Source organism: Nuphar pumila, chromosome 1 (assembly GCF_984573655.1).
Source record: "Nuphar pumila chromosome 1, dmNupPumi1.hap1.1, whole genome shotgun sequence".
Lineage (NCBI taxonomy): Eukaryota > Viridiplantae > Streptophyta > Magnoliopsida > Nymphaeales > Nymphaeaceae > Nuphar > Nuphar pumila.
In genome coordinates this window covers 24,827,179-24,840,165 of record NC_143249.1, presented here as the reverse complement: position 1 = coordinate 24,840,165, position 12,987 = coordinate 24,827,179, and the positions used below count along the sequence as shown (strand labels likewise).

The 12,987-nt window shown below is 38.2% G+C and overlaps 1 protein-coding gene across 1 annotated transcript; it reads left to right on the top strand.

Moving 5' to 3' along the window:
* Positions 1-6,007: 6,007 nt before the first annotated feature.
* Positions 6,008-11,969, top strand: LOC149848393 (ras-related protein RABA2a). Its single transcript, XM_090011403.1, has 2 exons — positions 6,008-6,499; positions 11,301-11,969. Exons 1-2 carry the CDS (start codon positions 6,335-6,337, stop codon positions 11,799-11,801), a joined length of 666 nt encoding a protein of 221 aa, XP_089867529.1. The 5' UTR covers positions 6,008-6,334; the 3' UTR covers positions 11,802-11,969.
* The last annotated feature ends 1,018 nt before the right edge of the window (positions 11,970-12,987 follow it).

Sequence of the window (12,987 nt, the reverse complement as noted above, 5' to 3'; positions counted from 1 at the left end):
TAAATTTTAATTTATGTGAATTATAGAAGTGTATATGTTTGTTGCAGGCTTGAAGAGGACGCAGGGAGTGTAAGAGGTTTGTATTTGAAGTGTGTTTATTATAGGTTTGGAGAGAATGTAATGTATTTGAAGTTGAATGTTTAAGGATGTATGTTTGAATTGTATATTTTAAGTATATTTAAAGTTTTTGTTGAATGTATGTTTCAGTTGCTAATTTCAGTATATTTGAAGGTTTTTTTAAAGTGCATATTTGAAGTGTATTGGAAGTATATTATTTGATGTGTAAATATGAAATAAAAAAAATTAAAACTAATTTTTAGTTTAAAATTTGCAGGTTTATAGCCTATAATGATGACATTCATTTCTAGCAAAGTAGAAGACACATTTGTAAGTCACTCACACTTTTTAGTGTATATGTTTTGATTTTTAAACTCTTTGTTATAATTGCTATAATTAAATCTTAATTTATATGAATTATAAGAGTATATATTTGTTGTAAGCTTGGAGAGGATATAGGGAGTGTAATGAGTTTGTATTTGAAGTGTGTTTTTTGCAAGCTTGGAGAGAATGAAAGGAGTGTAAGGGGTTTGTATTTAAAGTGTGTTTATTGCAGGCTCGGAGAGGATGTAGTGGGTTTGAAGTTGAATGTTTGAAGTGTATTTGAAATTTTTGTTGAATGTATGTTTCACTTGCTAATTTCAGTATATTTGAAGTTTTTGTTGAAGTGTATGTATTTGAAGTGTAAATGTGAATGTAAAAAAAAAATTAAAAATAATTTTAAGTTTTAAATTTGAAGGTTTATACCCTATAACAACGATATTCCTATCTTGTTGTTAAAGATGAAATCCCTATCTCGCCCTTATAGGATGGCTATAACAACAAGTTAATTCTCCTTTTTATAGTCTACAACAACAAGTTAATGCTCACCATTATGGGATATAACGATGAGACGAGAATGTTATAACCTATAGGTAGCTTATAACAACCAACCAAAATTCTCGCGGTTATAGTGTATCTTGTCGTTAAAACAACTTCGCCATTATAGGCTAGCTCGCTGCTATTAGTGTTCCCAATTCCTTTGAGTAATCTCACTAGTATTGAGTAACCTTTAACAACAACATATAAATGTCACCATTATTGGTCAACAAAGGCCATTTTTTTACGATGACTTATGAGCGAGAATTCTTACTGTTATAGGCAATATCGGCAAAAAATAGAACAATAGCTGCAAGAAAAATCACTACTATTGACCCTCATCCTTGGATAAAGAGAAGGAAGGCTCGTGTGATCACTTGCTCAACATACCATTTGGTCAATACAAGGCACTTCAGGTTGTGTGTGGATGGTTGCACTGCCACCAGTGTGATATGACATGCATGTATGGACTGCATCACTTGCTCAACAAAACATTTGGTCAATGCAAGCCACTTCAAGCTGTGTGTGGAGTGATTGCACTGCCACCAGTGTCATACGACATCACCTATTTTTCCTTTGCTGGAGGGGAGTGAGACTTTTTTGTGCATTTAGGTTGGTTCTAGTGTAAGTTGATCCATGTTTTATGGTGTTTGTTGGTATGTCACAAATCCTGGTTTTACACGATTTCTCTAATAAAGTACCAATGTTAGTCCAACTCTTTATGTTTTTGGTTGCAATTGAAAGGAAGGTCAAGACTTTAATCTTGTTCTTCTTGTGATGTCTGATGCTTCTTCTTTAGGTAATATACCTACTTTGAGGGTGTTTGTACAGCACACTTGTGTGCACACACACGCATCTTATTTCAATATCGTTATGATGTTATCCATGACACTAAACAACTAGTTTGCATATTTGGTTATGACCACATGAAATTTCCCCTGTTTTTACTTGCTTCAACATCTTAATGTGTAATAACTTAATGATTGGGGCTGCACCCTAAAAAACAATCTTGTTCTTGTGTAATCATAACAGCCTCAATGAGATCAAAACCCAACACCTCTACTCGTAGTCCCCTTTACCCGGTCCTCTTTGTTGCCAATGGGAAAGGAACATATCTCACGGATTGCATAAGCTATCAGACATAACCATATTCCTGCAGCTTCCTAAACCATATACACTAAATAAAGAGGTGCTCATTGGGCCCACAACATACTCACAAAAATGACACCGACTAGCCAGTCGAAACTCCATCATTTGAAGATTGTCATCCACCCTTGCCCTGTCCTGGAGTACGAGCCCACTAAAAAACCTTGTCCTTGGAGGTAGGTCAGCCCCCAAAAGACATCCATCAGCCAGCTAGGTCGCGGAAATGGTGCCCTGCACCCGGTAACATGAGGCCAACTATACTCTCCATTTCTCACGTGATTCCACCCTATCTTGTCTTTATTGTTCATAATCCTTACCCCTGCCAATGATCTCAGTAGGTCCTACAACTGTTGAGTGGTAAATAAACTATGTTGTTGTCCCTCAACCGACCAACTGTCCTTGACCCTTCCTCTTATGTCACTGTTGATACAAATCGGATCGCCGGATCACCATCGGATCGTCTGCTAAGGTTCGCTTCTGTGTAGACTTTGAAGAGTCAACATCATCCTCGACTTTCTGGATGGAGAACATGTTTGTTCTTTTTTTTTGAACCGTTTGTTTTCTTTTTTTGAATGAAGGGCATTTTTGTTATTTTTTCAAACCATCGTTTTATGGCAATAATAGAAAGAAAGGGTACTTAAGTCTTTGCAACCACATCAGACTCCAATGCTAAGTGATGTCAACATACACGGGAATACGAACCCCATGTGCTTATATACGTGGTGCTCATTCGGACCTCCGAACACAGACGTGGGATTCAGTGAATCATCGGAAGAGAGCATACACCGCCCTCTCTTAAGTTAGTGTTGGCCATGGTGGTACATGATGGTTCATCACGATGCTGATTAGGCATGTCATCGGTTCGTTATGAATATGGTAGTTGAGGTCACCATTAACGGCTATCTAAGACTAGGGCTGGGCAACTGGCCGGTTGGCCTAGCCTAAGAGTGTAACTGGGTGCGGTTTCCAAGGTGTAACTGGGTGGGGTTTGGGTAAGGTCTTATTTTTAGATCTTAGTAACATAATCCAAAATTTGATTTTTAGCAAACAAACTATGCTAAACACATTTATATTGTCAGATTGAGTTGATAAAGGTTGAACGTGATTTTCAATATATATATATATAAAAGGTACCTTAATAAAAATTAAAAGCACCTAAGATTTGAAAAAAAAATAAAAATATACCTAAAAAATATGGTGGTAATTAATTAAAAAGGCCCAAGAGTTTACTACTGCCAGTTAAATGTAATAGGAAATTACCATTTTACCCTTAATATCATATTTTAAAAAATACACCCAAAAAAAAGGAAAGGAGTCTTTGAAGGGTTAACTAGTAAATTAACTCTCTTGACTCACCTTGGGTTAGTAATAACCTAGGTTAAATTGATGAAAGTTTTTTTTATTAACGGTGAAAAAATTAAGGTGTGTTTTTTAAATTTTCTAAAATTAGGTGCACTTTTTATTAATGCCAAAACTTTACGTGCATTTTTTGAAAAAATCTCATATATATATATATATAGAGAGAGAGAGAGTAATGTGTAAGTTGCAATCAGTTTACCTCGTCTCAAACCCCCTTATAAAAGTGTATTTGCATGTCTTTAATGCTTAATTCAAACCTGCAAATATGTTTATCATTGTTTATTCACTAACAACCATGTTTTGAATTGAATCAATTTAACAAAAAATCTTGATTTTTACTTAATTAAGATTTTGGTGTAATATGAACAGTTGATTTTTTTTCAGCTAAAAATACATCTAAACATAAAAAAAATTTACACCACTATATGTTTTTAAATAAATAAAGCATAGAGATCACATCTAAGCATTTAGATTAAGTAAAAAACATATGAAAGTATGTTTTTTAAAAGAATTTGGGATGGTCTAAGAGATAAGTAGCCTCAAACTTACACATTACTATATATATATATATAATGGTGGTTATGATCTTTGAGACTAAAAAGTGAAGAAGGTTGCAACTAGGTCCAAGCAAGATCCAATTGTGATTGGTCTCTTAAGATCATGACTTTCATAGTTCCTATATCTTAACATGTTTTTCAAGAAAAATCTCGTATATATGTTTATTTTTATTTTGTTTATAAACTTAAATACTTTAATGTTTTTAAACATATTAATTTAATGATATTTTATATTGTACAAGTTTTTTTTTTAACATTCAAGGATTACTATTTGCAATGATAGTTGAACTCGTGACCTCCTCTCCGCCAAATATTAAATTGTAAAAGTAAAAAATGGCGGATTCAGCTCGATTCACTTTCAAATCTGAATCTATCGATTGTCTGGATAGCTTTGAAAATCGATTCAGATCTGATACCGATCCCAACAGCATTAGTCTCTAATGAGGTCATAATGCATGCCAGTAAAGCTGCAGAGAAACAGAACTTATATAGAGGATTGGGATTAGGGTGTCACTGGGTCGGGTTTGGTTAGTTCCCAGGTGGAACCTGACCTGACTCTGATTTTCGGGTATGGTATCAGGTCCGGACTAAGTCTAATTGAACCCTCTTTAAGAGAACACTTTCAAATCTGAATCTATGGATTGTCTGGATAGCTTTGAAAATCGATTCAGATCTGATACCGACAACATTAGTCTCTAATGAGGTCATAATGCATGCCAGTAAAGCAGCAGAGAAACAGAAGTTATATAGAAGATTGGGATTAGGGGTGTCAACGGGTCGGGTTTGGTTCATACCCAGGTGAAACCCGACTGACTCTGATTTTCGGGTATGGTATCGGGTTCAGACTGAATTTAATTAAACCCACCATAAGAGAAACCATACCCGGACTAGATAAGAACTACATAAACCAGACCCGGGCCATACCGGATAAAATAATATTTTTTAGCATTTTTACATTGAAAAATTGTGGGTCTTAATCGGAACTTGGGTCAGTCGGTTCTGATATAAAATTTCACAATCTATACCCAGATACATGTTTTAATCCCATCTTTGGGTGTGGACCCGGGTCTTAATCGGGTCTTCTTATTTATCACCCTACTCAGACCCTATATGGTTTGGTACTAGTCGGGTTCAGCTAAACTCGACCCGTTAACACCCCTAATTGGGATCCACATGGCAGTGGAGCACCAACAAAAAAAGACTTAGATATGCCGATGGCCAATGTCCTTATTGCCCTGATTTAGCCCGCATGTGCGCGTGGGCTCGTCCAATAATTTCTTTTTTATGATTTTTTCGAAAAAAGAAAAAAGAGAAGATCATGTCAGTAACACCTTCAATGTCGTTCATCTTAAAAATGAATCACACCCATCAAAACAATGAATATGCTCAATGTGAGCCGTTCATTTTAAATCATTCTGATACCATCCATCCAAAACACCAACAACATCCAGAAAAAAAAGTGGGGGCCTCTTCCAAGTGATGGGCATCTCATCCGTACATGTTTTGGACGTCGTTCATCTTGAGATCAACGAAATACCGTCAGTGCACACTCTGCCCTGATCCCATCTCGAAAAAAAGTGTGTGCTTTGTGGACATGATTAAGAATTCGGGTCGAGCTTATAGGATCCGATTAGTTTAGAAAGCGGAATGTGGTTTACTAAATTTTATGCCTGTACTTGATTAAAATTCACAATTTTTCAATGTAAAAACTAAAAAGCATAAAAATATTATTTTCTCAGTTCACAGTAAGATTTAGGTCTGGAGAGAGGTTCAGTGAAGGTCCAACCCGTTGACACCGCTAGTCGGCGTGACATTATTGGCTAATTAATATATTTAAAAAAAAAAGTCACCGGCTCTTCCATGCTTTGACCCTTGCTATTGTAAGCTGCGGTTTGCTGGTGAAAATTTTGAAAATTAAAAAAAGAAAAAGAAAAAAGAGCCAGAGAGTGTGGGGCCCATGAAAATTTGAATTTTCAATAAACGTCCTGTCAGGAGTACCATTTTATGACCGTCCATCCACAAAGATCCACGAACACCCAAAAATCAATGACTCTTCATCATTTTTCCACCGTTTAAACCGATTACTTAACAACCACCACATACCGTTCATCTCTGAGATCAGCGGATGCATATTGCGTCCGATACTCGCTCCCATCTAACACAGACATTCCCCATTGCACACAAACACACTACCATCGATCCGTCATCATTCTTTTTACAGAAATTCGAGAGCCAGAGGGAGAAATGACAACCAGAAGAGGTGGAGGGTGGTCCTGAGATCTCTCTTTGTTTCTCTCTCTGTCGATAGATTGAGGAAGCCAACAAGCGAGACAGACAGAGTGTAGGATCGTGGGGATATGGCGAGGAGGCTGGAGGAGGAGTACGACTACCTCTTCAAGATCGTGCTGATCGGCGACTCGGGAGTGGGCAAGTCCAACCTTCTCTCGAGGTTCACAAGGAATGAGTTCTGCCTCGAGTCCAAGTCCACCATCGGCGTCGAGTTCGCTACCCGCACCCTACAGGTGAGACGGCCCTTCCCTCTTCTCGCTGTTATTCGGACGATCGGTTTGTTCGTATCGCAAGGAAAATAAAATGTGGGTTTTGTGCGGTGCGTCGAATTGGGAGATGGGTAGTCGTTAATCTGCTTAAACTTTTATGGGTTCTTTCGTTTATTTTAGTTTTTTGTGATTTTTTATTTTGTTTGGGGTTTTTCTTAGGTGAAGATGTTTCGTTTTGATCTATGTATTTTAGTGACTAGTATTGATGGTGTTATTGGTGGTGGTGGTGATGATGATGATGCAGTGGGCTTTGTTATCCGATCATGTTGGTTTGGGAGGGTGGGTGTGTTTTCTTGTTTCTTGGAAAATAGCCATCTTTTGATATGGGGTTTTCTAGAGAAAGAACGAGTTTTGATTTTGCAGGCTTCATATTGATATATGGATCAAAGCTGTGAGTAATTCATTTCTGAAAAGGAAAAAAATGTGGGCTTGATGAAATGTCGTTAAATTTTGGAGAGCTGTTCCCATGGATTCCTTAGGTGTTAGAAGTTTTTGTTGTGTTACTTCTTTTTTCACTTAAAATGTTTAAGTAGGGTTTTGTGGTTTTAGTGTTTGGTGGCATCTTGGACTGTGGTGAAGTTGTCGATGATGATTATGGTGATGATAACGACGACATCAACCGAATGAGCCTGTTTTTGTTTATATTTTTCTTTAGTGAATTTCGTCGAATATGAGATTGAAATTCTCTTCTGTGATAAGATTCTGAAGTGGGTTTTCTTAGAATGCAATCTAATTGTTTGGGTGTTTAATTTCTTCTCTTTTTTTCTGTGTGCCATGTCGGACTTTCTTTCAATGGGTTCCATTTTAATTCCTTTTAATTAGTTTCTTTTAATGAGATTTTTGTGCATGACCTTGAAGTGAGTTGTCTGAGAATGAAAAGTGAATGGTTTTTCCTATGGATCCATTTCACATTTTCTTCACTAGTTTTTGTTTCAAGGACTTTCATTTCTCTTGGTAATGTGTTTATAGGTCTTACGCTATGTCTTTGAAGTAATATGCACTTGTCATCAGGCTTGATATTTGGATTGGAACTGAGCTTTTTCTTTCTTCTTTATGTTTAGTGTGTCCTTGAGTCTTGGTGACTAATAACTTTTTAACTGCCAAAAAAAATTCCCTTTTTGCTATGTGACAAGATGAGTTAAATGGTAACTTGAAAGAAAAAAGGAAAAGGTGGGAAAGTACATCAGATCACGCAGATGAACGCCTAGCCTCCAAATTAAATTTCTTTATGCCATGGTCCTATCCATCAACAACAAGGGAAACATGAAGCCTGTCTGTTCCTACTATCCCTCCTAGATTTCATTCCCTCTCATCAACAACAAGGGAAACCGTTTTTAAGTTGTTTGCTCCATGAGATGAGTAACGCAAAGGCATTGGCTCTTGGGAGTGGCCATAATCCCTATATTGCCTTCTTTGGAAAGGCTTCCCGTTTTGCCTCCAAGACCATCATACTTCTTTAGCTTTTTTATTGCATTTCTTAACACAGAGTTTGAGCTTTCCATAGCATTTTTAGTTTTTGACCCCCTATTTTTCTATTGGTGAGGAGGCATTCTCTTCATGCTGCAGCTGTTGAGATTAAAGTTTGAGGAAATATACTGGAGAATGACTATTTCTTTGTCTTAGGCCAAATGGAACCTGGCTGAACTGTCTTATCAAAATATAACAAAAGCCTATCCTAAAACTTTGAAACTTTTCTATGATGATCCTGGTAATGAAAGGAAGAGGGTTTTAATAGCTGAGATGATTCATAGCTGCCCAAGCAAGAATAAGAGGTGGGGGTGCAAGGTGCAATGCCCAAAGTGGGAGCCAAGAAGAGAATGTTTAAGAGATGCCCTAATGCTTGAAGTAGGAAGTGTTGAACTCACTAAATAAAACTGAAGGTATATTGTATGCTGAGCATAAAAAGAAGTCCTGTTTCTGGTTTACTTATGCAGCCGATTATTCAGATTTATACTTTTTGGCCACATATTTGCAGCAAAGTTGACCTGGAATTTTACTTTCATCAGTGTTCTTGGTTCCATTAGTAATAGGCATACTTGTTTATGAGAATTGTGAGAACTGATGCTAGTAACTGCATTAATACATGCTATCTCACTAGTATCTCTTGATTGTTAATGATTGAAAATACATCATCCAGGAGGACCAGGAAAAAGGATGAAAGATAAGGTTGTATAACTGTCAGAAAGATATTGTGTATCAATCAGATAGCTGGACAAGTAGCGCCACACTATCATAACATCCTGTCCTCAGACATGCTCATGACCAAATGGTGAAAGGCAGGGAGACAAAAGTAGGTTGTACTATTATGCATTCCTGTAGTCAAAGTAAGATGACAAGGTCTAGTTTGCTCGCTTGTAAGATTGAAAGCATAAAAGCTTTTGGTCCTATCTTTTGCAAAATTACTTTGTCGTCTTCCATGCCATAGTTGGTCCCATGTCCATATCATTTTGCTAGCTCCTCTAATGGTACTGAGGAAGTGTCCAGTATCCAGCAATAAAGGCAAAGGCATTTACTTCTTTAGATTGGGCTGAAAGGATTCAATGTCTATATTCAATCTATCACTCTCTGGGCTGGAACATGTGTAGAAAAGAACCACTTTGTCACAGGCGCATCAGAAGGTGGTCAGGGCCCAACTTGTTTCATTATTAGTCTCATTGATTTATCTCAATGTCCTTTCTAGCTGTGCATCCAACAGGTGTCAAAATTGATCTGCTTAAGCAGTAAGATTTCTCAAACTTATGAGAAACTGAAACATCAGCTTCTATTTATTAGAATTATTAACAATCTAAGTGACAAGCATTAATGCTTTCAGTGCTTTTAAAGGGGATGGAATGATCTCTATTCTGGCATATAAAGAGCAACAGATGATGCGTTTTTTTCCATGACCTTCTGTGTATCTTTCATATTATGCCCTATCCTCAGATTGGGATGTCATGGAAGTTCTGATTAAGCTGATCACACAGTTACCTATCTACCCTGCTCCTTTAGTAGCGAAAAGATGAGAACCTGTTCTGGGCTGGGCCACTGGGCACATCCAGATTAATCATGCCCTTGTTTGCTTCTTCAGTCAAAATCAGCTTGATTAGCTGGACCTGTCACAGTTGGCCCTGTCGCTTGATTCTATATATTGGTTTCTATTAATTTTGTTTGGACTGCTTGGGTTCCAATATCTGAGATGCCAAGCCTATAGACATGTCATCCACCTGTGTGATCCACTGCTTACTCTCTTCTCTTCCCTATTAATCATGTGTAGAGCATCGCCTTTCACCTGAAGAATGATATAAATACCATGTGGGAACATGATAAAGGGTCTGAACGTGTTGAGGCATTGGATAAACTCATAAACCTTGAAGTGATGTGCAACGGGTTGTTAGGAGGGCACATTCATGCCAGGGTACAAAATCAACATGAACAGCAAGGAATCTGAAGCTAGTAGCAAGATGACCAACGAAGCTAGAGTAGCAATGTGGGAAAGGGTCATTCGATAGTGTGATTGGGGGTCACCAAATGCAGGCACGTAAGGCACACATAAGGCAAGTACAACATGAAAGGCTTGACAGAGCACAGACCCAGCCATGGGAAAGCACACAACCGTGGCACATAAGGCAAATCATAAGCACATGTAAGCAACCAAGAGGAAACAAGCTAAGGAGCACAAGAGACAGCCATTTAAGTAACTTTCATTTCATTAACAACTGGCCAACATTACAAGAAATTGCCTTATCACCAAAGCGTATACACTGGTATATAGTGGACATTGTAGGAACAAATGCCGTGTGAACTATAGTGTTTGATCTTTGATGTGTATTAGTTATATAATGCACAGATCATCTTAATTTTCGTATGTTTTGACTTCTCTACACAGTTTAAACATGTCACTGCCTTGAACTCAACAATTCTAAAACTGGGGAATATGACACAACGAGAGCAGGTAGTGGTCCCCCAAATGGATCATAACTTTGAGTTAAAATAGCTGAAAAGACAGGTCCAAACTAACAAACAAGTATGTGGTGGCCGGCATGTGCAAGGCTGTTGCAAAGTACGCCACATCTAAGTTGCTTATTATGACAACTAAGACGTTTCTGGAGAGAGGATCAGGTCCAAGGGCCTTGGACAGAAAACTGTCCAAGACACCTTGGATGCCGTCCATCATGCAGATGATTAGCACCCAAAACCCAACAAAAATGGTGGTTTCCACCGCAATGGACCCCACCAGGTTTTTTTATGCCATTATCTTTCTGGATGAATGGCATCAGTCATTTGAAAATGAACGGCTGAAATTCATTCTAAGCATGAAACTTGCTGATTGCTTTGGGTGTTGTTCATCATCATGATGGACAGACTCCAAGGTGCCTTGGACAGTTGTCTGTCCAAGTCTCCTTGGATCTGATCTGCTCTTGACTTTTCTGAACAAGATGATGGCCTAGTCAGCAAGTCTAAGACAGACTTGATTGTCATGAAGCCCCATGATTCTGGACTCTGAACTCGTTATTTGTTTAAAGTCACCTAGGTTTGTAGAACAGTTACCCAATCTGTGGAAAGTTTTATGGAATTTCAAAAGCAAAATTACTGATGTTTTAACTCCAGCTGCATATTCATGTGGTTCAATTTTTATTCATGATCAGTTTGGGTTTTATCATGGGCTTGTCTGACACTCATCCTTCTGGTTTTTGACCGCCCGTCATGTGTTAGATTTGTAGTTGAGCTGTTCACACAGTCTAGCTTATTCTGTTTATTTTATGGTGATTTTCCTTGTTCGATGAAGGTTGAGGGAAGAACCGTAAAAGCCCAAATATGGGATACAGCTGGCCAGGAGAGGTACCGTGCAATCACCAGTGCCTACTACCGTGGTGCCCTTGGTGCTCTTCTTGTTTATGATGTGACTAAACCAACAACCTTTGAGAATGTTGGCCGATGGCTGAAGGAGCTCCGAGATCATGCTGATTCCAACATTGTCCTCATGCTTGTTGGCAACAAAACTGACCTCAAACATCTTCGTGCTGTTGCTACCGAAGACGCCCAAACATTTGCTGAGAAAGAAGGCTTGTCATTCTTGGAGACATCTGCTCTTGAAGCTACAAACGTTGAGAAATCTTTCCAGACAATCCTCTCAGAGATATACCGGATCATAAGTAAGAAGTCCATCTCTTCAGAAGAACCAGGTGCATCCTCTGTGCCTGCTCCAGGCATAAAAGAAGGGAAGACTATTGTTGTCAGCGCCGGACAAGAGACGACAACGAAGAAATCATGCTGCTCTTCATCATGATAGAGGGAACAAACATCAAGATTGCTGGTTCTTGAATTTCATTTCATCTTTTTCTTTCTCAATTGTTAGTCTGATTTGTTATCTTGGTTTGATCATGGTCATCGGCATGGGTTACGTGCTTGGATGGTGTGTATTTATTTTTCTTGAGTTTGTGTAATTTTTTAGCAGTGATATTTTTGCATCAAATAGGCAATTATGAGTTATTATTTTGTTTTAATTATGGTTCCTGTTTTTATGGTTGGGAAAATCTTTGCTGAATTTTCTGATTCTGTGCCTTCATCCTATCTATGATTTAAACTGAGGTCCTATTTTTCATACTTTACTGTCATAAAACATGACTGATTCGATACCTGAATCTCCTTTTCCTGTTTTCAGTTTTTCCTTATTTTTTCTTATATCTAGGCAAGGGAAAAACATCCATCACTGACTGCACATTGGCAGGCCTCCAGTTAGTAAAACCTTTGAGTTTCCCCTGTCGAGGAGCGCACCCAGCTTCGACCTTGCAGCAAGAGACGACCCCTATGGGTTTCAACCGATGATCCATGTCATGTAACAAACTATGGCTGCCCCTAACCAGAAAGTCGGATTCAGTTTCTCTAATTGTGAAAATATGATCTCTTGATAGGGTGGTGGTTGTCAGATTCAGTTTCTCTAATTGTGAAAATCTGATCGCTTGATAGGGTGGTTGTCAATCAGGTTGGATCTGCTCAGATTCAGCTGAGCCCAACTCATCCATTCAGTCTGTATGTCAGGACCTTCATCCGTTCCTGCAAGGTCCATTATATGACTGACTACAAGTGATTTTTAAATTACATCATTGCTGAATTTTTAGTGTACCAAACACAGATAATGGCTGACCCGTCAAATGAAGACACTTGAGCCCTCTGCATCTAACCTGTATACAGTGGTAGTGTTGATGCTACGGTTTCACAACTACCAGCTTCACGGGTGTATGCTAACATTGGAAATTGTACTGGCCCAGTGACAGCTTCTGACTCTGTTGGGAATGTCTGAATTTGATGATCATTAAAGCAAGGAGTAGTGCCAAAGTTATAAAGATGGACAACATTGTTCTCTGAAGGTACATAGCCCTTATGTTCTTGGTTTATAAGACACTCAAGTTTTGAAAAATGTCAAAAGAGACCTTAAGTTTTCTCTGCATTAATCAAAACAAACTTCTGTTAGT

What these genes read in the sequence shown, in the direction of transcription:
- LOC149848393 (XM_090011403.1), top strand. Translation starts at nt 6,335, where the DNA reads ATGGCGAGGAGGCTGGAGGAGGAGTACGACTACCTCTTCAAGATCGTG. An exon ending in TCGCTACCCGCACCCTACAG is followed by an intron (nt 6,500 to 11,300) that starts GTGAGACGGCCC and finishes TGTTCGATGAAG; the next exon opens with GTTGAGGGAAGAACCGTAAA.